Genomic DNA, 25,856 nt, shown 5'->3' with positions numbered 1-25,856 from the left:
TGATATGGTCATTTGTTTTGGGTCCATACCATTATCATGCATAAACACAGCTTTTTCAACAACATTTTTCTATATTTCCATTTAAATGCATAGATGATGCCCAGATCTAATGGCTGAAGCTCACTTGTACAATTAGGGAAAAGAACACTAATGTAATGTTTCTGAGCTGTTACCAGTGGAGGTAATTTTTCTGATCCATCAGCATTGACCATGAGCAAAACAGCTATTCTCTGCTTGCTGGGTTTTCCACTATGACACTTCTCTCCTTTAAAACACAATGTTTTACTTGGCAGAATGTTATAAAAGAGCCCAGTTTCATCAACATTGAAAATATTTTTCGGTTCGTAGTCCTGAAGAATAGTCTTTAGTTCATGTTTCCACTGGTTTACAGTTTCCCCTGCAACACTATTGCTTTCTCCACATACTTGATTCTACACAATATTGTGACGAGTCTTGAAATGATCAAGCCATCCATTTGACGCAGTAAAACCATTAATCCCCAACCTCGCAGCAAATTCAGGAACTTTCGCTCGGAGTATAGTACCATCAACTGGAATACCCGACGCTCTCATAGAAACAAACCACTCCACCACAAGTTTATCCAATTCATCGTATGTCGATGTTCAGGTATATTTTTGTTTTTTTGACATAGTGCCAGATTGCTTTGCATTGAGTTCAATGCGTGACCTGTTTTTTACTATCGTGTTCAAAGTAGACACAGAGAGGCCAAGATCTTTTGCTAATCGCACACGTGTTCCAGCATGCCAATCTACACATCACAGAATTGCCATCTTTTCTTCTACCGAAATGCATTTTCTGTCTTTTTTTCCTCCGTGTTACTAACATGGATCATCCACCACCGCATCTTGAAAGCAACTATCACGCACTAAATTACGTAGCAGGAATTCTGCAATATACCACGTGCTTCTGAATTGCGACTATGAATACCAACACTGCAAGCTAGTGAAGCGATATTTCACAACTGTGGTTTATGGATACAGTGAGACCTTGTTACAGAAAATATTTGATAATTATCATCCCTCTTCCAGATTGCAATCCGATGTTAAAAGGATTAGCCTATCCTACCTTAAGGAACATATATCCAAATAGCAAGGACTGTTTGCAGATATAATTTGTATACCACTTTCAAACCAGCCCAGAAGTTATCTTTCTTACCACATATCAAAGATACATTATCACCTCTATCTTTGCCTGGTGTTTATCAAATACCCTGTTCTTATCATTTTTGCTGCTGCTTTGACTGACTGGTGTTCTGCTGTTAGAATCAAAGAACATCAAATTATATAAGATATTTGGAATCTGAAGTTTCAGGCCTTGCTTTTCATGTGATTGACGCTAGATATAGAGTTCACTGGAACCATACCAAGATGCTACACTACAGTAGGTTCAAATTTGGTTATTTTTTTTAATCGTGTGAAACCCTATTCCATCATCCTAATCTTAATTGGACAGACTGCATGCCTATTTCTAAGTTTTGGAAAGGGATTGCTGTTAATTGTTTATAATTTTTTATATTTTTATTTATTTATTATTTTAAAATTAATTAATTAATTATACATCTATTCCCACTTCTCTGACCTCTAGTAGTGTTTATTCCTACTGGACAGCTGCAACCAAGACATGTCATATTATATGCATGTTGTATGACTCGTTCTTGTATTCAGAATTTAAATGTTGTTACAAGTTCTTCTGTCTTCTCCCTGAAAGAAGGTCATGATATATTGAGAGAAATATATATAAATTACGTTTAGTTTTCTCTTACATGCGTGAAGCCATTATTTAAAAATTTTATATATATATATATATATTAATATAAGGAAAGATAGAACATTTCATTTGTTTATTTTACATTGTGTAGGTTTTGTAAACTATCCTCAAAACAGTCTCCATTCATTATCTCAAGTACCTGGTAAGTAGTCTTTTACTAATGATGCCATGTTCTTCCATTTATTAGTTATTTTGATATACAATTTAGTGTATAAATACCAATTCTCTGAATCACTAGAATATCGTATAAGCATGAAAAAATTATAGCAAATTGTGATGCTTATGAATCTCAGCATCATTATTATTATCATTACAGGCAACTCCAAGGAGTCCTTAGACTCATCAAGGTAGGCTCTAAACATCATGTCAAGAACTATTCAGTATTTTTGCAGTATCTATCATAACTTTGCTTTGAACTCATTCACAGTTGGCACCCACAACAGACTCTGGCAGCTTATTCCACTCATTCACCACTCTCCAAGTAAAAAATCTAATTCTAACAGCCTTGCTAACTACACTTATGCTCAGTTTCCTTGAATGGCCCCCTAGTTCTCCCACTACCACACCTGTTCTGAAAAATTTCCTCTGAATTAATCTTGTAAAAACCCCTCAGTAATTTGAATTTCTCCATCATATCACCCCTTTTCCGCCTATCAACCAGTTTCTGTAACCCACAAATCTTCAACTTGTTCTCGCAATGTTCATTCCATAGACCTGCTACCATCTTGGTCACTTGCCTTTGGATCCTCTCTACCTCCTCCCCATCACCAAAAAACCCTGGCGCACAGATCTGCACACAGTAGTTAAGAATCTTATCAAGGCTCGATAAAAAGGAACAATAACCTGCTTGTCTCCTCGTCAAAGTATTCTTCCGTAACCAAGTGATCTGATGAGTTGCTTTAGCCACTTTTGCTATGTGCCCACTAAACTTGAACTCCCTATCCAATAACACTCCCAAGTCTATGGCTTCATCAATTTCCTGGAGTATGGTTCCACCAATGTGGTATACTGCTGATAATCTTTTCATCCCAAAATGCATAACCTTACCCTTTGCCACATTAAAATGACATCCATTCTCCTTAGCGCAGTTTGGCAATCTATCCTAATCATCCTGCAAAATTTTGACATATGCATTAACTATTGTTCTACCCAACTTTGCATCATCGGCAAATAACTGAACAGTTCCTCTCAAATCCTTTCCTGTATCATTAATGAACAAATTAAATGGCAATGGTTTAAGAACCCTGCAGCACTCCACTAGTCACAGGCCTTCTTTAGGACTCTACTCTTGAATTAACTACTCTCTGATCTCTCCATCAACCACCCTCCTATCCATCTCACCAACCCTATATCCATCCCCCATGTGCTGCAGTTAACTGATTAGAATTCCATGTGGTATCCTGTCAAAGGCCTTTGCAAAGTCCAGCAGTATCATTGTAAACCCATTATATGGAGGTAATGCAATATCCAATTCAGCCGTCACTGTATTATAAAACATGAGCAAGTTACTGAGGCATGATCTGCCCTTCCCAAAATCATGCTGCTGCTCCCCCCCCCATCATACAGTATTCTATTTATCCATTCCTGTATTTTGTTCTTGACCAACTTCTCCAATACTTTGACAACGACTCCTGATATGTTGATCTGTTGGTAATTTGCAACAGCAGTCTTGGAGCCTCCTTTATGCAATGGAACTATTTCTTTCCCCCCTCTCTCCTTGGGACTAACTCAGAGCAGATGAGACTTAGATTAAACAACATGGCTAAGAGCATTGACAATTCCTTTACTGCTTCATGTATGACTCGAGCTGGTATACCATCCAATCCCACATATGTATTCACATTAAGGTTCTGTAATATGTTATTCACCTCCATTTCATTCACCTCAGTTCCCATATAAGCCATCGTTCCCTCATTCCTGCAATATCACTGTCTGGATGATATAGTCTTACAAAGTGTTCACTTAGTGATTCTACTATTTTGACTGATTCAGTTACCTTCCTACCATTGGCATTCCTTAAAATCATTCTGCTACATACATTTTTTCTTTTACTTGCAGCATATCGAAAGAACTGTTTGCGATTCTCTTTAGCCTGTTTTGCTAATTTCATTTCATAATCTGCTTTTACTTTTCTTACCACACTAGTTACCCTTCTGGCCTGTGCCTTGTACTATTGGTGTGACTGTGCCTGCAGGACATTTTTCTCCTTAAAAATTCCCTCCACAATTGTTTCGTTTTTTTTTTGTTTTTTTTTTTTGCAGCTCCAGCTTAATGGTGTTATTCATCCATTTAACTTCCACTTGATTTACCTCCCTCAAACACTCCCATGTGCTATCAACCCTTGCAGTTTTACATGCCATGACACTGATCCAAGTAATTTCCTAAGCTTGTCATACTTATCAGCCTGGTAATTCCACACATACCCTATCTTAACTGAAAATTCCACACATTTAGCCACCTCCCAGGCCAAGACCGAATGATCACTCGCCAATTGGTGGCAACATGGTCGTATTCTAACCTCATATTAAATTTTCCGAGTACTTTCAAACTGAAAAAAAATGGGATACTTTGTAGTGATTCATCCAATAAAGATGCACCTACATATGACTAGTTGTTAGCATTAATAAAATGATTTAAACTGACCTTATGCTATTGAGTAACTGTGAGAATGCATCAGAGCATCTCACAATAGTCCTCCCCTCCCTGCCTTCTTTTTGAATATAGTTGTCCACTGGTATACATGATATACCTTAAAATTGTCCTTCATTACTGAAAAAATGATTAAAAGACGATCTTACCACTTGTTTGAGTAGTTCAACATTTGATAGTCTACACAATTGGAGAATTCTTTTGTGTAGCATCTCTTGTGGGAAATACTAATCACTGTAATCTTTTCTCACCATAACCCCATAACTTTGAACTTTTCTTTTAGTAATATCAGAGTGGAATCTCCTCATTGATATTCATGAGGAAGTTTGCTACATATTTAAAGATCAAGAAGTGACGGCCATAAAGAATTCTCATTCATAAAGATAGTATCTTCATACCTGCCAAATTCAATTTGCCAAAACATGGATAATATGGTCCTCTTGCAGAAATATAAGCCAGTGTGAAAATTTTTGAAACCTGGTGACAGTCCTATATTGCAGTGTACCTGTATCATCTGCAAGGACAAAGTAGGAATGGACCTGCCCATGGATGAGTTGCTGTCCTTGTGGGAAATGCCCCTATCAACAAATCCTACTTAACAACTGACATATAGGTAGTTACCATTTGGTTCTCAGTAGATCTCTTATTACAGTATGCTGCATCTGTCTATCACCCATTGTTTATATATTTCTCAAGATGGCCTCATGTTGCAGTTTGCAACCTTTATGCTCTTAATGGGGATTTAAAAGGCCACAATATGTGTGAAATGCATGCTCAATAATAATCCATCCTTCCTGAACACCAGAAGTAGCACCTTCTTCAACATGCCTTATCCAAACATTCACTACTGTTGGCCTAACAGTTTATTCATTATTCCTCTTTCCACTGTTTAAATGGAAAGTAGAAAATAAACATCTGTGGATGCAATTATTTTCCTGTGATATATGCCATTTTATATGAGCAAGTCTTTATTCCATAATAGATATCACAAAGGAAGATGGATGAAGCTGGAATATCTTCTTCCTGTCAGAATTGGATTTTTCAGCAATCAGCTTCTCTCTTATTAACAAAGTTTACCCAAAATATGAAGTGAAAGTTGAATGCTACTACCTTTCCCCATTTGGATTTTCTGGCAGTCAGCTTCTCTCTTATTAATGAAGTTTACCCAAAATATTAAGTCTAAGTTGGTTACTGCCTTTCTCCAAACAAAGATGGAATTCAGAATGTACAACAGCTAAGAAAGCCCAAAACAAAGCTTGTGCATTTTCTACAGATGTCTACTACACAAAATAGAATTGTTCTCAAACATGCTCATGCATAATCATTGTACATTCACCATCAGAGCCGAAAAAGGATTCATGGATCAAATTCACGTCCTCTGTCACTTGATCAACAAATCACAGGAGTCTGGGACAAAATCCAGAAAACTAAGGGTAGATATTCATTCCATCTGCCTTCTTGTTCAAGCCTAGAACAAAATGAATGCATAATTGCCCTCCAAAAGCAATTGTATGTATTATTATTATATGGCACCTCCAGGGAGTCCTAAGACTTATCGAGGGAGGGCATCTACTCTACAATTCTCCATCCATCAACCACAACTACTTTCATCATCTACACCAATGCCATCTATCGTCAACCACCATCACTGGTATTTTCGCAGACAAACACAGACATCCATGCCCATGCTTGGATTCGAACCCACAGCCTTTTGGCTGGAGAGCGGATACACTAACCACTCGGCCAACCAGGCCGGTAGATTTTCCATTCTACCATTCTTGGAAGAGTTTTTCCAAAACATTGGTAGTATCATCTTATCCTAAATAGCAAAGCAGAAAGCATTAAATCCTGTTCACTCCAAATAGTCAGGAAGATAAAAGAACATTCAAAAAAATAAATGAAATCTGCTTTGCTTCCATGCAAACCAATTGTAGGGCTAGATGATATCCATTATTGAGATAGGTTAAAATCTTTACCCACCTGCTTGGATCAACTACTACTTATCCAACAGAGTATTCTGGAGAATAAATTTCTGCAATCCTGACACAAAGCAGTTATTGCCTTTCCAGAGGTGGGTAGGGAGATCCAAAAATTCAAACACATTATTGTCCATTTGCTTTGAACCAGTTACTTGTGCAAGAGCTTGAGAAAATAGCTAACTATCATCTTTTGGAGAGCAATAACCTTTTTTTTTTCCAAGACCTTCTCTGGCTTCCAAAAACATAAATGTAATCTTACTACAATCATCCAGATCATATAATCATACAATCATCCAGAGATGCTTTGACACCTTGGGGGTGTTTGGCATATTGAAAGACATGTGCAACTTTGGTCTCATAGGAACCCTCTCTGTCTTTATTAAAAACTTTATATCTAACAATCTTCTGCATCAAAGTGGAGTCAACCCTCTCTTGCACTCTTGACTTTCTGTGAAGGGATCACACAAAGTTCTGTGTAAAGTATTAAGCTATTTGCTGTCAAAGTTGACTTGATAACAGAATAGCATTTCTTTAACTGTAAGTAATGCTCTCTATGTAGGTGACTTTACAACCTTTTGTCATTCATGTTGTAGCAAGCTATTCACCATCATTCAGACTGAGTGCTTTAAAATGAGTTCAGATTTTTGCCAAAGAAAACTGCTTTCATGCATTTTTGCCACAAAGATAGGCTTCATTCTAACCTATAACTAAGACTAGGACAAACAGTAATCCCAGTTGCAACAGAAGCAAGGTTCTTGAGCCTCGTTAGACAAAAACTGATATTTCTACCTCATACATATTTTTGTGAGATAAGTGTTAAAAGAAAAATGAATGTCCATTACATTCTACCTTCCACTTCTTGTGATGCAGACTGATGTTCAGTTTATATTGCACTCATCACAAGTTTATCATGATATGGCAAAGTTCAGAATACATGGGTGATATAATTTATGGGTCTCAAGTCAGTACTTCTGCAAGAGACAGTATATTTTGATGGCTGGATCCAATTCACCATTAGGCCATCAGAATTTTTGGAACATCATCTTTTTTTCTAGTCTTTGTGTCAAAGCAAATGAGCCACCATCATTACTTTGATGTTGCAATGGTCCTTATTATATGTAACAAAATAAAATCTCTGCCAGATAATCCCACATGTTTTTTTATGGTATGAAAATATGTCCTTTGGTTTGTGAATAAAAGCATTACCATAAGCTCTAGACATCAGGGAAGCCAATACTGCATGGATGCCACTAAATGCATTACCACCATGGCTGCATTCCATCATGAGTTTCTCTTTGTGCTGCCTCCACTAACTCTTTTAAACATGCAGAGCATGTTTAAAAGTACTGATTTCATACTTTGTATAGACTTCAAAATCAGTATCAGTTTGCTGCTATCTTCCTTAGAGGGCTTACCTAATCAGATATTTCTGCAAGGTACCAATTATACTGCTGAGCTATACTAAATTACTTAAAATTGAAATGCTATCCTAGATCTTTATTTATACTGATTCAAGATATTTATACAAAATATCAATTGTGGTCATCATCATCATCATGCATATCAAGGATTTAGGCCTAGCGTGGCCTGTTCTGGCATTAGAAGTCATCGTTAAATCTTTTAAGAGGACATCCTGGTTTTCTTTTTCCTAATGGCTTGTACTTTAAGGCTTTTTTTGGTAATCTTTCTATTTTCATTCTTTGAACATGTTCCATCCATTTATCTTTATATTTTTTAATTTTTTCAATTACTGATTCTTGCTTTAATTCTTTCATAATTTCTTTGCTTCTTTTGTGATCAAATAGAGTATACTTTGCAGTTTTTCTTATTAACTTCATTTCTGCTGTTATTAATCTTTGTCTTTTTGTTATAAAACAAAATCCTGTCCCACCACAGCAGGATTTTGTTTTATTGTCCAGATTTCACTTCCATACAATAAGACTGGTAGGGCTACTGTATTGTATACTTTTAGTCTGGTTTGGTTTAAATATAGAGTTAATTATACCTGTTATTTTTAAATATTTTGCAATTTTTACATTTATATCTTTTTCATTTTCATATGTGATCATACATCCTAGGTAGTTAAATGAATTCACCTGTTCTAAGATCTTGTTATCTATTACTATCTTAGTTCTTGCTGGATCTTCTCCTTTAAAGGCCATAGTTTTTGATGATGATATCAAATTTTCTGTTGATATTATCATACCATAATCTTTGGCTATCTCATTTAGATCTAAAATAGCTTTCTGTAAGTTATCTTCAGAATTTGTAATTATTATTTGGTCGTCGGCAAAAAGGAGAGTGCTTAAGTTCACAGTAGAAGAAAGTTTAATACCTTCATGGAAATTTTTATTCCATTTTATTATTATTTCATTTAGGTAAATATTAAAAAGAGTTGCTGAGAGGAGACATCCCTGTCGGACCCCTTGGTTTTTCTATCTCATATATGATAGCTCATGATTTAATCTTATTTGTATTTGATTATTTTCATATATACTTATGATAGCTTTTAGGATATTATTTGGTATTTGTCTTTCTTTTAATATGTTAAATAAAATGCTTCTTTTCACTTTGTCAAATGCTTTTTCAAAGTCAATAAGTGCAATATGTGTTTCTAAATTGTATTCTCTTCTTTTCTCTATTATTAATTTTAGGCAAAAGGCCGGGTCTGTACATGATCGTCCTTTTCTAAATCCATTCTGTACTCCTAAAATAAAGTTTTCGAAATATTTCATTAGTTTGCTATTTAAAATTCTGCTATATATATTTTGTAACAGGAATTTAGTATACTTATACCTCTATAGTTTTTAGGGTCATCCCTACTACCTTTTTTAAAGATAGGAATCACAATTGCTTTTTTCCATTCTATTGGGTGGGGGAGGGGGGGTGATTACCAGTTGTATTGATTTTATTTAAAAATAATAGGAGTCTTTTCTTTGAATCTTGTTCCCGCATATTTATATAGTTCTGAACCTAGCTTATCTTCTCCAGGTGATTTCCATTTCTTTTTTCTTTCAGGCTGATTTCTAATTCTTCTTTAGTTATTTCCTTTTCATTTTCATTAAATGTTTGCCAGTTGTCTTTTTTAAAATATTTATCTGTCCACAATTCTGTGTAGAAATTTAGAAATTCTTCTATTTTCAATTCGGTGTTTAATTTTATGTTTTCTTTAGTATCTGCATTTAAGTGTTTCAAAATCTTATATGCATTGGATCTTATTTTATATAAATCATGTTCTAAATTAGAAACACATTTGTTCCATGATTCTCTGTCTTTTTCTGACTTCTCTTTTAGCTATGGCTCTTATTCTTTTATATTCTGTTTCGTCTTCTAATCTTTTACTGCTTAACCATTTATGATAGGCTTCTTTTTTCATTTTGATTATTTCTTTGATTATATCATCCCATATCTTCAGTTTTTTCCTTTTGTTGAATTTTTTGGTCTTTCCTAAGCTTTCATTTGCTGCTGCATTTAGTATCGTTTTTATATTAAGCCATTCTATTTCTATTTCTTCATTTTGTTTTATTTTATCTAGATATTGGTTAATTCTTTGTTCATATAGCCATTGTGCATTTGTGTCATTTAATAGTTTAGTTTTATAAACAAATGTTTTAAATTTTCTTTCTGTTCTTGTTACTTGTAGCCATTTAGGTGATAATCTTAATTTTATTTTAATGAGGAAGTGGTCACTACTTATTTCATATCCTCTGTGAACTCTAACATCTGACGAAAACTTTGTCTTTTCATTTAAGATAAAATCTAATATTGATTTCCATCCTCTTGCTGCCCAAGTATATTTATGTATGTCTTTATGTTTAAGAAAGAATTCATTATATTTAGGTTCTTATAAACTACAAAATCAATCAATTTTTTACCATTCTTGTTTAGAGTATGTTCTCCATATCTGATCTGATCCTGTGGCTTCCTCTCTTTGAGAGGGTTGCAGCTGATTACTAGGGAGATAATGATGCAAGGTAGTTTCCTGTTGCCTTCCTTGATATTCTCCATATATTCCTATATTATTATTAATTTTCGTGTTTCCAATTCTTGCATTTAAGTCTCCTACTAAAATTACATAATCATTTTTATTTATTTTATTATATATATTTTGTAGCTGATTATAAAATTCTTTATTATCCTGTTCCCTTCCTTCTTCTGGGGCATATAAACCAATTATTGTTAAATAAACTCTCATCATCATCATCATCATCATCATCAAATTCCTGCCATGTACCCTCAAGGGGTGTACAGGATATGACAGTACTACATGAAAAAATTACATCATTACTAACTTCCTATCTACAATTTTCCTCCAAATCAGTCCGTTACTTGTCAAGACGCCAACATTATCAGATCTTATATTTCTATCGTCTAAGGCACTTTGTACCGTATCAATCCACCTATATCTTGGTCTTCCTCTGGGTCGCTTTCCTGCCAACCTGGCAGAGAACACTTGTTTTGCTAATCTTTCCTCTCCCATTCTATTTAAATGACCATACCACCTGAGATTAGCTCTGCTAACGCATTCCTGGATGCTGACAATGTCAAGTTCTTTCCTAATATCCTCATTTTTAATGTGATACTGCCATTGATGCCATCTGTTCACGCCTATAATCTTTCTCAGGACTCTCATATCTGCGGTCTCTAGTCTTTGGTCAAGTGTTTTACTTCTGACCCAGCTCTCAGCTCCATAAGTTAAAACTGGTTTGAACACTGTCTTGTATACAGCTAATTTAGTGTTCCGACTAATTTTTCTCTTACTCCATATGAAGTTATTCAATTGACTTCCCACCATACCAGCTTTGTTGATTCTGTTGTCTATTTCTATATTTAATTTACCATCTTCAGTAAAAATCGTGCCTAAGTAGCTGAAATGTTTTACTTGTTCCACAGGTTCTCCATTCACAACACAGTTAACATTTTCAATGATTCTGCCTATTTTCATTGTCTTTGTCTTTTTATTGCTGACCTTCATGCCATATCTATTACAACAGCTATTCAATTTAGTCAGAGAATCTTGCAGACTTGTAGCGGATTTATTTAGAAGAATAACAACATCCGCATAAAGCAAAGAGCTGACATTAACATCTCCAATTTTGATATCAGGTTTAATACCACTTTCCTTCATAATGTGATCCGTATAGATAATGAATAACAGAGGGGATAATGTATATCCTTGTCTCACACCAGATTTAACATTAAACCATCTTCCTGTACTTCCTTCAATTCTAACTGCTGACTTACAACTCAAATAAAGACTAAGTATTGCTTGATATAATGCCCCATTGACATATAACTGCAGCGTATTGAATAGCTTCTCTCTTGGCACCTTGTCATATGCCTTTTCCAAATCGACAAAACTTAAATACAGATTTTTGTTATATTCCCAGGCTTTCTCGACTATTTGTTGTAAAGTGAAGATCTGATCCTGACAGCCTCTATTTGGCCTGAATCCAGCTTGTTCTTCACCAAGCTTTTCTTTCACAATTCTTCTCAACCATTTCTCAAGTATACTTGCATAGATCTTGCCAGGAACACTCAGTAGGGAAATACCTCTGTAATTCTCACATTCAGTTTTATTTCCAAGTAATTACTCCATACTTCAAGGATATCTTTTTCTCCTGTTTTCATGTCACCTTTATCATCTCTAACTCCTTTTACAGCACTCTTTCCTCCATTATTCCTAAGCTTCTTCAACAACCTCCAGAATATTTTGCCACCTTCTTGATATTTATTTTCTATATTCTTGCCAAAATCCTCCCATGACTTTTGTTTAGCTAGTTTTACACACTGTTTAGCTTTCTTACATTTGTCTCTGTATTCTGTAAGAGTAAAAGCTGACTTATTTGCCAGGAACTTTTGATATGCTTTCTTCTTTTCCTTCACTGCCTCTTTAACTTCCTGTGTCCACCAGGGAGTTCTGATTTTTTTATCCTTGCACACAACCTCACCACATGCCTCTCTGGCAGAATCAATCAATGTTTTCTTCAGAGTTTGCCACTGAATCTCCAAGGCTTGATTCCTGTTCTCAAACTCTTTCATTTTCTTTTCAATAATCTTTCTGTATTTTAGTCTACAATTCACATCTGATAGCTGCTCAACTTTTTTTCGCTTTAAAACTTTCTTACATGTTATTCTTTTCAATATGAAATTCAATTTTATCCTGCTCAAGACTAAATAGTGATCACTTCCAATTTGAAATCCTCTGTACACTCTGGTGTCCTGCACCAGGGAGAAAACATCACTATCAACAATAACATAGTCAATGAGACTTTTCTTATTCCTAGCCTCTTCTCTCCATGTGAATTTGTGCACATTTTTATGTTGGAACATGGTGTTAGTAATAACCAGTCCATGTCCTGAGCAGAAATCCAACAGATATTTGCCATTATTATTAGCTTTGCTCTTTTCACCAAATTTTCCCAAAATATTTTTGTATGTCTCACAATCATTTCCTACTCTGTTATTTAGATCCCCAACAAGAACCAACTTTTCCTTTTTCATTGTGTCAGTTGCTTTTTCTAAAGCGTCAAAAAATTCCTCCACTTCTACCTTAGTAGAACCTTCTGTGGGACCATAAGCACAAATAAGTCTCATTGTCCAGTTCCCCATTCTCATGTTTGCCCACATTACTCTACTTGAGACTGACGGCCATTCAAGAAGATTAGCCTCGTATTTTGTGTTGAATACTATGGCTACTCCTTCTTTTCCTTGATTGTCATTGCCTGAATATAACATTTTGTATTTATTGCTCAGAAAGATCTCACCAATTTTGGTCTTTTTTGTTTCAGTCACCCCTATTATGTCGATCTGGTACTTATCTAATTCCTCAGCTAGCTCCATTTCTTTGCCATTCAGGCTTCTTACGTTGATAGTACCGATCTTTAACTCTGGTGATGTTGAGTTGGGGTTTGTTTTCAGATTTGTTCCAGTAGCAAATCTGAAAACATAAATAAACTCTATCTATTTTTATTCTAGCTTCTATTATTCTTTCATTCCATAATTTATAATATTTATTATGGTAACATCCATAAAACTGATATCCTTGATTTCCATATTCAGAGCTTAAAAATCAAGGAGTGGCAGGTGTGAGGAATATCATACTTACATTTGACATACATCTCCAACATCTGTAAAAGCAGGATCTCAACTGTTCTGTTAGACTCTATATTGTAATACACTGAGGTTATTATTACGTGACACCTCCAGGGAGTCCAAAGACTCGTCGAAGGAGGACACCTACTTTACATCTCCACCAACTACAACGAACCGCAACTATGCCATCTACAGCCCGCCGCCACCACTAGTATTTCCACAAACAATCACAACATCCATGCCCACGGCAGGATTCAAACCCGCAGCCTTTTGGCTGGAGAGCGGATACGGTAACTGCTCGGCCAACCAGGCCGGCAATTTTAGAGATGCTCTAAAAGTTGCTGAAACTTCCTATTGTGGTTCTGCCATCAGTGCCTAATGTGGTAGTAAAGAGCATGATATTAAATTCTGATCTGTAGAGGAACCTAAATGCATCAATTAGGAGGAATCTCATTCAGCCTACTTCTGAACATGCCAAAGGCGAGACGGATAAGAGAATTTTTAAAATAAAAAGAAAAGAAAAGAAGATTAAGACTAAACAGAACATTTCATATCAGGCTGTACAGAGGAAACCAACCACTGTTAGCACCTATTCCAAAATCCTTCTGTGCTGTGAGAAGGTGGCAGTTTGGAAACTATAAACTAATGCAGACAGAGAAAAAATGCTAAGGTGGCAGTTGAGACAAAACAAACCCATATATTTTATGTCACCATATGATAATTTCAGCTTATCTGAATTTAAAGATCGTTCAAGCTATTATGTCACTCCTTCATGGTTACATGGTGATCAGCATTCATTATTAAAAAAATTATGGAAACAACCCTAAACAGAATCTGTTTACATTCATCAGATGAATCAGTTAGTCTCTGATAGCAGTACTTATCAACTTGTGAACTGTAATCCAACTAACAGGATTAAGAAGAAAACTTTTAAATTACTTTAGTCTGTCACTTCTTTGGCTTGGAACACTGTTAAAAACTGTTATCCCATTACTCCCACTCTCCCAGAATATATATGGTGTTCCCAAGGTACACAAACATAACGTTCTGCTTCAGCCAGTAGTAAAGGTATAGACAGTCCTAATTATCACCTAGCCAAAAAATTAACATCAACACTCAAGGAGATGGTAGGACATTCCCCCTTCTATATAAAAACACATAACACTACATAAACAAAATTAAAAGCATAACGCTTGGTAAAGATGATTTATTAGCCAGGTTTGACGTTTCTGCCTTTTTCACAAATGTCCCAATCAGTGACACAAATCCTCTCTTACAGCAAATTTCTGCCTGATATTACAGCTTTTAATGGGTACTTAAGGGTCAAAGCTGTATAACCGAGAGGAGACCTCCACATAGCCTTTAAAGGAATGCAGAGAACCAACCAGGGCTTCTGACCTAATATCCAGTCTTCACCTTCTCGTGGTGCACCCTGTTAGGTATCTACCTGGAAACTGAACAAACAAGGATGGGCTGGCAATTTGTGATTTAGCTGATCAAATTGTATTTTATTGGCTTAAACCACAATATAAAATGATGGTACAACATGACAGAATTTCATGACAGCTGGTGGATTGCCCGGTTAAACAAAGCCCCTGTTGTTGTTTTTGCTGGGAACCAGGGCGAAAAGTCAGCTACTGGAACAAATCCTAAAGGACACCCAAATCAACATCACCAGAGTTCAAGATTGGTACTATCAACATAAGAAGCCTGAATAGCAAAGAAATGGAGCTAACAGAGGAATGGGATTACTACCAGATTGACATGATAGGGGTGACTGAAACAAAAAAAAAAGGCAAAAACTGGTGATCTTTCTGAGCAATAAATACAACATGTTATATTCAGGCATTGACAATCGAGGAAAAGGAATAGACATAGTATTCAACACTAAATACAAGGCTAATTTTCTTGAATGGCAGGCAATTTCAAGTAGAGTGATGTGGACAATGAGACCTATTTGTGCCTATGTATTCAACAGTATTCAACACTAAATACGAGGCTAATTTTCTTGAATGGCAGGCAATTTCAAGTAGAGTGATGTGGACAAATATCAGAATGGGGAACTGGACAATGAGGCTTATTTGTGCCTATGGACTCACCGAAGGTTCTACTAAGGTAGAAGTGGAGAAATTTTTTGAGGCTTTAGAGAAAGCAACTGATACAATGAAAAAGGAAACGTTGGTCCTTGTTGGGGATTTAAATAGCAGAGTAGGAAATGATTATCAGACATACAAAAATATTTTGGGAAAATTTTGAGAAAAGAGCAAAGCTAATAATAATGGCAAATACCTGTTGGATTTCTGCTCAGGACATGGACTAGTTATTACTAACACAATGTTTCAACATAAAAATGTGCATCAATTCACATGGAGAGAAGAGGCAAGGAATATGAAAAGTCTCATTGACTATGTTAATGTCAATAGTGATGTTTTCTCCCTGGTGCAGGACAGTGTGTACAGAGGATTTGAAATTGGATGTGATCCCCATTTATTCTTGAGCAGAATAAAATTAAATTTCATATTGAAAAGAAGAACATGTAAGAAAGTTTTAAAACAAATAAAAGTTGATCAGCTCTCAGATGTGAACTGTAGATTAAAACCTGCTAACATTATTCAAGAAAAAATGAAAGAGTTTGAGAGAACAGGAACAACACCTTGGAGATTCAGTGGCAAGCCCTGCAGAAAATACTGATTGATTCAGCCAGAGAGGCATGTGGTGAGGTTGTCTGCAAGGATAGAAAAATCAGAACTGCATGGTGGACACAGGAAATTAAAGAGGCAGTGAAGGAAAAGAAGAAAGCATATCAAAAGTTCCTGGCAAATAAGTCAGCTTGTGCTCTTCGAGAATACAGAGACAAATGTAAGAAAGCTAAACACTGTGTAAAACTGGCTAAACAAAAGTCATGGGAAGACTGGTAAGAACATAGAAAATAAATGTTAAGAAGGTGGCAAGTTATTCTGGAGGTTGTTAAAGAAGCTCAGAAATGGAGGAAAGTGTGCTGTAAAAGGAATTAAAAATGATAAAGGTGACATGAAAACAGGAGAAAAGATACCCTTGAAGTATGGAGTAATTACTTCAAAAAATTGCTAAATGAAACAGTCAGTGATAGCACAGTAGTAAAAAACACTCAACAGGCATGCAGTCAGGAATACATACTTGAAGTAGGAAAAAAAGCCATCAAAAGTGAAATGTGGAAAGGCAGCTAGAGTAGATGATATTCAACCAGAAATGCTCGCGTATGGCGGTATAAAAGTCTTACAGTGGCTGCACTGCATAGTTCAGAAGGTCTAGACAGAGAGGGACGAATTCCAGATGATTGTAGTAGAACTCTTATACAGGGTGGGCCAAAAGTTACAAAGGGGTCTGAAGTTTTAATACCTTTTTTAATTATTTTTTATTTTATTTTTCTTTACATATTTTATAAAGAACACCTTGGAGATTAACCATGGAAAAATTCACAACCAAACAGCGAACATAAATTGTGAAATTTTACTGTCAAAACCAAGGATCAATAATTCTGACCCAGAAGCATGTCGTCGCCATTATGGCGTGAGAGAGATTCTCCATGCGAATCAATGATTACACATTTGATTGGTCGTTTTGAAGAACAGGGTTCACTAAGCAACCTTCCACAATCATGTACCCTTGAACTGTGCTCAGTTAGGAACGAAGCCACAGTTGAGCGTGTAAGGTAGAGTGTTGCAGAAGAACTGAGCACATCAACTTGAAGGTGGTCTGGACAGGTTGAAGTCTCTTGGACATCACTCTGGCATATTCTGAAAACCTTGACCCTGTTTCCGTAAAAATCCAGGTGGTGCAACAGCTGAAGCCACCAGATTATGCCCAGAGATTTCAATATGCGATCAGATTTCAAGAATTAGCAAGGAGAGATAGTGAATTTATCCACAAGCTGATAATGTCAGATGAAGCACATTTTCATTTGAATAGCTTCATTAACAAACAAAACTGCATTTGAGGTTTGAAAAATCCCTAGCAATTCACCAAAGGGAATTGCATCCCCTTAAGTGTACAGTCTGGTGTAGGATGATGTCAGAAGAAGTGATCAGACCTTACTTTTTCAAAGACCATGTTGGGAACCCCTGTCACTGTTACAAGATAAGAATATCAGTATGTAATCAAAAATTTCTTACTCCCAGCAGTTCAAGATAAACATAAAATGTGGTTTCAACAGGATGGAGCGACAGCAGCTCACACATCAAGGGCCACAATCCAGTTGTTAAGACAAATTTTTGAGGGAAGAATAATTTCCTGTGGTTGTGGCATAAGTTGGCCATCGCGTTCTCCAGATCTGACAACTCCTGATTTCTTTCTATGGGGCTATCTCAAAGAAAAAGTTTATGTTAACAAGCTTCATACACTCCAACAGCTGAAGAACAATATTCAGTCCAAAATCAGAGCACTGGAACCTGAAACACTAAGAGGTGTCATGAAAAATGCCTTAGAAATAGCACATGTGTGCAAAGCAGAAAATGAACACCATTTACAAGATGTGATTTTTAACACCTAGTGTAAATTTATTTCCTATATACACTATATATGACTTGTATTGTAAATATAAAACAAAAAAAAAGGAGTTATTAAATATTGAAACCCTTTCATGACTTTTGGTGCACCCTGTAGTACCCATATATACAAAGGGAAATGAAACTGAATGTGAGAATTACAGAGGTAATTCTCACATTCAGTTTTAGAATTACAGAGGTATTTCTCTGCTGAGTGTTCCTGGTAAGATTTACGCAAGTATACAGTCATACCCCGACTTATGCGAATCTGGAGTTACGTGGTTTCTTATATGTATGTATTCCCGTCCTGCTTCACGCCTCGCCACTAGTCGTATCTTTCAGGCGCCAGCTGCATTCGCCAGTATCGCACATGCTGTGAACAAGCACTGACATGTTTCGTGCGGTCTCCATTCATACACGATTTTTATAGTCTAAAAACTTGCGATTGTTTAATGTTATGCTCTTGATAAAAATTTTATCACATAAAAAATAATAATGTTATCCAAAAGAAGCAAGTCCGATTCTTCTACTGCTAGCAAGAAAAGAAAAACATTGACTTTGGAAACAAAACTCAACATTATTAAGGATTTTGAAGGCGGAATGAAAATTTGTGAGCTAGCAATGAAGTTCGATCTACAGGAATCCACAGTAAAAAAAAATCATAAAAGAAAGATTTACAGATTTTGGAGGACATAGATTCTAACAAGGAACGAATTGTAGCCACAAGGCAAGGAATAAAAAATCATTAGCTTGCTATGAAGAAATTTTGCGTGACAAGAAAAAGACATTATGCCATCAGACGAATCTATTAGATTTTATGAAACCATCGACATCGAAATAACTTTCTTTTTTTTATGTACGAAAAACTACAATTATGATCATATTTTTTAAAAAATATAGGTGTTTTTGTAAATCTTTGGTCCCAATTGTATGTTTGTATATATAAATTACATGCAAAATTATACCCCGAGTTACGCACATTGGACTTGCGTGCTTTTTGTTGGTCCCACCTACCGCGTAACTTCGGAGTTTTACTGTACTTGAGTAACGGTTGAGAAGGATTGTGGAAGAGAAGCTTGGTGAAGAACAAGCTAGTTTCAGGCCAAATCTGATTTCTGGTGAGATTTACGCAAGTATACTTGAGTAACGGTTGAGAAGGATTGTGGAAGAGAAGCTTGGTGGAGGACAAGCTGGATTCGGGCCAAATAGAGGTTGTCAGGATCAGATTTTCACTTTATGACAAATAGTTGAGAAATCATGGGAATATAAAAGGATCTGTATTTAAGTTTTGTAGATCTAGAAAAGGCATATGACAAGGTGCCAAGAGATAAACTATTCAAAACGCTACAGTTATATGGTGTCAATAGGACATTATATCAAACAATACTTAGTCTTTATTGAGTGTAACTCAGCAGTTAGAATTGAAGTACAGGAAAATGGTTTAATGTTAAATCTGGTGTCAGACAAGGATGTACATTATGAAGGAAAGTGGTATTAAACCTGATATCCAAAATTGAGATGCCAATGTCAGCTCTTTGCTTTATGCAGACGATGTTATACTTCTGCTAGAAGTCTGCAAGATTCCCTGACTAAATTGAATAGCTGTTGTAATAGATGTGGTATGAAGTTCGGCAGTAGCAAGACAATGAAAATAGGCAGAAGCATTGAAAATATTAACTGCATTGTGAATGGGAAACCTATAGAACAAGTAAAGCATTTCAGCTACTTAGCAAGATTTTTAGTGAAGATGGTAAATCAAATATGGAATAGACAACAGAATCAACAAAACTGATATGGTAGGAAGTCAAGTGAATAAATTTATATGGAATAAGAGAGAAATTAGTCAAAACACTAAATTTGCTGTATATAAGACAGTGTTGAAACCAGTTTTAACTTATGGATCTGAGATCTGGGTCAGAAGTAATAGACCAAATACTAGACTACAGATATGAGAGTCCTGAGAAAAATTAGAGGCATGAACAGATGGCATCAATGGCAATATCATATTAAAAACGAGGATATTAGGAAAGAACTTGACATTGAGCATCCAGGAATGTTTTAGCAGATCTAATCTCAGGTGGTATGGTCACTTAAACAGAATCGTTGGAAAGATTAGCAAAACAAGTGTTCTCTTCCAGGTTGGCAGCACAAAGACCCAGAGGAAGACCAAGATATTAGTGGATTGATATGGTAAAAAAGTGCCTTAGACGATAGAAATATAAGATCTGATAATGTTGGAGTCTTGACAGGTAACAGACTGATTTGGAGAAAAAGTGTAGATAGGAAGTTAGTAATGATGTAGATTTTTCATGTAGTACTATCATATCCTGTACCCCTTGAGGGTGCATGGCAGGGATTTGATGATGATGTATTGCCATTTAAATTTCCTGTTAGTAGTAAACATTCGGTTTTATTATACATATTTATGTATGACGTTCTGTATAAAAGATGTTACATTTGTCTTCTTTCCTCCTCGCCCTAGAGGTACAGAATGGATTTAGAAAAGGACGATCATGTATAGACCCAGCCTTTTGCCTAAAATTAATAATAAAGAAAAGAAGAGAATATAATTTAGAAACACATATTACATTTATTGACTTTGAAAAAGCATTTGACAAAGTTAAAAGAAACATATTATTTAACATATTAAAAGAAAAACAAATACCAAATAATATTCTCAAAGCTATCACAAGTATATATGAAAATAATCAAATACAAATAAGATTAAATCACGAGCTATCATATATATGAGAGAGATAAACCAAGGTGTCCGACAGGGATGTCCCCCTCTCAGCAACTCTTTTTAATATCTACTTAAATGGAGTAAAAATTTACATCAAGGAATCAAACTTTCACCTACAGTTAACTTAAACACTCTCCTCTTTGCAGATGACCAAATAATAATTACAAATTCTGAAGATAACTGACAGAAAGTTATTTTAAATCTAAATGAGATATCCAAAGATTATGGTATGATAATATCAACGGAAAAATCAAAAACTATGGCCTTTAAAGGACAAGATCCAGCAAGAACTAAAATAGTAATAGATAACAAGATCTTAGAACACATAAATGAATTCTATGAATTCATTTAACTACCTAGGATGTATGATCACATATGAAAATGAAAAAGATATAAACGTAAAAATTGCAAAATATTTAAAAATAACAGGTGTAATTAACTCTATATATAAACCAAACCTAGTTCAAAAACAAACCAGGCTGAAAGTATACAATACATTAGCCTTACTGGTCTTAATGGAAGCGAAATCTGGACAATAAAACAAAAAGACAAACAAAGATTAACAACAGCAGAAATGAAGTTTGAGAAAATCTGCAAAGTATACCCTATTTGATCACAAAAGAAACGAAGATATTATGAAAGAATTAAACCAAGAACCAGTAATAAAAAAAATTAAAAAATATAAACATAAATGGATGGAACTCGTTCAAAGAATGAAAACAGAAAGATTACCAAAACAAGCCTTATAGTACAAGCCATTAGAAAAAGAAAACCAGGACGTCCTCTTAAATGATTCAACGATGACTTCTAAGACTGGAACAGGCCATGCTAGGCCTAAATCCTTGATATGTATGATGATGATGACGATAAGAATCTCATAGGCCTCCTTAAATTTACGTTCATACCATGTTTTGGTGTGATGTGATCAACAGGTGCTTTTCCAGTCAATTCTGTCAATTCTATGTAAAGTGTTCAGGGCATGATCAGAAAGACCAGCTTGACTATAGTTATTATATTTAATATGTCATTTATGTTCCTTTTTTCTGATAGGAATTGTGCATCCTGTTTCCCCTATAATAGGGCAAATTACAGGTGCAATGAATACTGTACACCCCAGGGTGGGTCAGCAGAAGGTGTGGATCCTTGGATGAGTTGAGTAAGTTCTTTAATTTTGCAGAAGGTTTAAAGGTGGCTTTAAGGTTGTATTTTTGTAATACTACAAAATGACCTTGAGAAGTAGTGTGAACCATGTAGCATGAAATTTGAAGTTAATGTTATAGAGATGGTGAAGCAGAAATATGTCCGAGGAAAGATAGTGAATGTTTGTTACCACTGTATGATAATACAGAGTAGAAGAGCAATAATAACGAATGAGATGATAGCAAGAATGTGTAGAAAGAGAGGTCTGGAATATGTGGATGCATGGAGTATGTTTGAGAATAGACGAAAGTTATATTCAAGAGATGGATTACATTTGAGTGTAGAGAGGTGCAGCATTTGGAAAGTGTTTTCTGGGCATGTGAGTGTATTGGTGCAGGAAAACTACAATTGCACAGGTAAAAATGTAGCAGGGATGGCCTCGTAAAGATAGTGGCTTGAAAAATGAGTGGGTGTGCAGTAGGTGAAATATGAAGGGAGTAATGATGGCTATAAGAATACTAGCAGTACACTCGGTTTTCTGTATACAAATGCTAAGAGCATTAGAAATAAAGGGAATGAGTTTGGCATTGATTGACTTAGCCTCTCCAAAGGTTGTTGGTATCAGTGAGGATGATGTTCTAATTCTGACAGGAATAGAAATCGAATGATTCGGCAGGATAGGGAGGATAAATGGCGGGAATGTTATTATTGATAACAGATTAATTGTGCCCTCTAAGGGCGGAGATAACACTAATGGCTTTGAGAATATATGATGTGAGATAGATCTTTATACAACTAGATGTTTAGTGGAATGTTGCTTCAGATCAGGGAATATATCTTGTGATGAGCAGGAAATGTTTAGGTAAATTTGTTTGGCAAGTGCAAAGTGAGTGATCATTATGTGGGACTTCAACTATAACAATATAAACTGGTCTAAGGAGACAACCTGCATGTAGCAATAAGGGAACTGAATTTTTGGATTTCTTGAGGGACTTAGGCAGCATGTGGTGGAGAGATCAGGAGTTTTGAATTTGGTCAAGAGGATCTGATTCTGACTGAGATGTCATACTTGGCATCCATTGGTTAGAGTGAGACAATATAGTCCTCACTTTGATGCCTCCACATCCTATGTGGAGGCATCAAAACAGAATTTATGTGGAATTATAAGATAGGCAACTATCATAGACTTAGATACCGGCTTGCAGCAGTGCATTGGATGAAAGAATTCGAAGGAGGGGGGGGGGGGTCATTAGTGCATGGGAGGTGCTTAAGAAAAAATTGTATACCTCGATTGAAAAAGAAGATAAAGCAACTTCGAGTCAGATGGATGACAAAAGGAATAAAAGGGGAATTTAAGAAGACAGATAGAGAGAAAAGTTGAGAACATGTTTATGTTGCATGAGAATATAGAGCTCAGGCTTGGAAAGTGACTGGTATTGTAAGGAGATAAAAATTAGAATATGAGAAGAGACTGGCACTGCAATCCAAAGGAAACCCCAAGGAGTTTTTTTGCTGTGTGGCAAGTGGGGGGGGGAAATTATAGTAGATGGATTATCTTGCTGGATGGAGATGGGATTCAGGTGACCAAAACAGGTGACACAGTTGAGCTATTTAATGATCACTTTATTAGTATTCCATACTGGAACTACAGGCTTTATTCATAGAAGGATAATTGAGTGAAGTGTTATAAGCGAATAAGAGGATGTATTGCAAATACTGAGTACACTGAATGTCAATAAGGCAGGGAGGACTAGATTGAATTTCACCTTGTGTTTTAAAGGAATGTGCTATGGAACCTACTGTACCATTAGCTTGGCTGTTTAATGAAGTCTTGCAATGGGACAAGTTCCTGGAGAATGGAAGGAGGATAAGATATTGCATAAGGATGGTGGTAGAATGAAGGTATCAACTATAGGTCTGTTTGTATTTCTTCTGTAGTTGTCAAGATTTTGGAGAAATTGATAAGAGCTCATATACACAGTTGAATATGAGGATAATATTATTTAATTATTTATGCAGGCCAGCATGGATTTGTTAAAGGGTGCTCTTGTTTTGTAATCTTTTTTTTATTTTTTATGTTGGGCCCATATACGAGAGGTTGGCTGGTCAACCTATAGTACTTTAGTACCGGGTAATGGGTTGGGAAAGGAAGAACTTCTTAACATTTGATTTGAAAGCCTGGTGACATTTTACAATAGAGTAACAAGAGCAGTCGATGATGGTAAGCGACTATAATTTTTTGAATTTTTCCAAGGAATGCAACAGGATGCCACATGAAAAGCTGATTTTTAAGTTGCATCGTATGGGTTTGGATATTAGGTTAGTGGATTAGATTGGTCATTGGTTCTCTGGTAGATATCAGAGTTGTATTTGGGGGGGGGACAGTATCAGTGAGTGGGAAGGTTACAAGTGGAGTCCCACAGGGTTCAGTACTGGAACCATTGCTGTTCAGTTGTTATGTCAGTGATGTTTTCATTGGACAACATCTCCCTGTATTCCTTTTGTTTGTAGATGATATGGGAGACATCAGTTTAATGCAAATAAATGCAAAGTTTTAAAATTTAGGATCCACAGACAGGATACTTCATTCTCACTTGATAGGTTTATAATGGAAGAAGTGGAGGAAGCAAGGGATCTTGGGATGATTGTGGATAGAGATTTGAAGTTCTGAGGATATATTGCAAAGATTGTGAAGACATCCCAGAGACTGTGGGCATGCAGACTGCAGAGTTTGGTGGATAGAAGATAAAGGAGGAATATGATTGAGACGTTTAAGCTATCGAAGGGTTATTATCGTGTTAACGCTGAGGAGATTTTTCATATGGTAGAATGAGGGGAAGGAGCAAGGACAAGGGGCCATTCCTGGAAGTTGTAGAAGCATGGAATATATTGCCTGAGAGAGTGGTGAACATGCAGACACTGGATGAGTTTAAGGTATGATAGACTTTGTGTTGACATACCATGATGAGTCTTGTGACTCCATGGAGGTCAGGAAAATAATAATATTGAAGTGCTGACAAGTAACAGACTAATTTGGAGGAAAATTGTTGATAGGAGATTATTATTTCCCTTAATCATGTAGTGCTGTCATAGTAACCTTAGCACATCTTGAGGGTGCATATCAGGAAATTGATGTTGATGAAGTAGTAAAATAGTGTATCGTTATATTATTCCAATACTCTTCATCAGAGATAGTTGTAGAAAGTTGTTCCAACCACGTTTCACTTATTCTTATGCTTGAGTAAAGGATTAAAATAAGAATATAATTTCTCTTAAGTATAACATTCATTGAAACATTTCATCTTATTTTTGATGCTCTTGTCATTCATCAATACACTGAAATCTGTTTTTAGGTTTATAACCACTCCTACCCATACCACTTCTCAGGATTTTTTGACACCCACTCATGTTCAGTCATGAACTTAATCATATGTCCCCCATTGGAATAGGTGATCCAGTTCCTATGCTGACTGTCCTCATACATACATGCATACATACATACACTACTACTTTCAACATTCACTGTCCTTATGCCTCCCCATCCATCCCAACTTCCCCCATTTTGCCATCCATCTTGTATTCCTGTTCTCATGTTTGTCTCTTATACTATTACTCTCTATTCACAAGTTCTTCAGTCTCACTTGTTCCTCTCTCTCCTGATATTTCACATAAACATATTCAGAATAAATCGATTGGTGAACTCAAAATGCCACTCTTGGAGCATGGTTTTAAATAATTTTCTAACCATAGATCTCATATAACATACAGCTCCAAACTCATCCAAAATAAATCAGAATAAGTTTGGTGCTATTAATGAACTCTTCTGAAGTTTTAACATGATATCATGCTATGATTATCACTGCAAGAGTTTGAGGAGAATGTCAGGTAGTGTAAATCAACAATAAGAGTGATATTACTATTGGGATGAGTAAGAGGTGA

General features: G+C 35.8%; 1 protein-coding gene across 2 annotated transcripts in view; it reads left to right on the top strand.

The window, feature by feature from the left end:
• LOC150107267 (cytoplasmic polyadenylation element-binding protein 2-like) overlaps positions 1-25,856 on the top strand; it is a 267,241-nt gene that overhangs the window by 142,231 nt on the left and 99,154 nt on the right. For both annotated transcript variants that reach the window (XM_090391770.1, XM_090391771.1), the window contains exon 3: positions 1,880-1,930. In XM_090391770.1, coding sequence (XP_090247896.1) covers positions 1,880-1,930 — 51 coding nt within the window. The remainder of the gene's footprint in view (positions 1-1,879; positions 1,931-25,856) is intronic.

This window comes from Typopeltis vanoorti, chromosome 4 (assembly GCF_054136105.1).
Source record: "Typopeltis vanoorti isolate ZY-2024b chromosome 4, IOZ_Tvanoo_1.0, whole genome shotgun sequence".
NCBI classification, from domain to species: Eukaryota; Metazoa; Arthropoda; class Arachnida; order Uropygi; family Thelyphonidae; genus Typopeltis; species Typopeltis vanoorti.
Note: the sequence above shows the minus strand (reverse complement) of the source record. Positions and strands in the feature narration are given on the sequence as shown.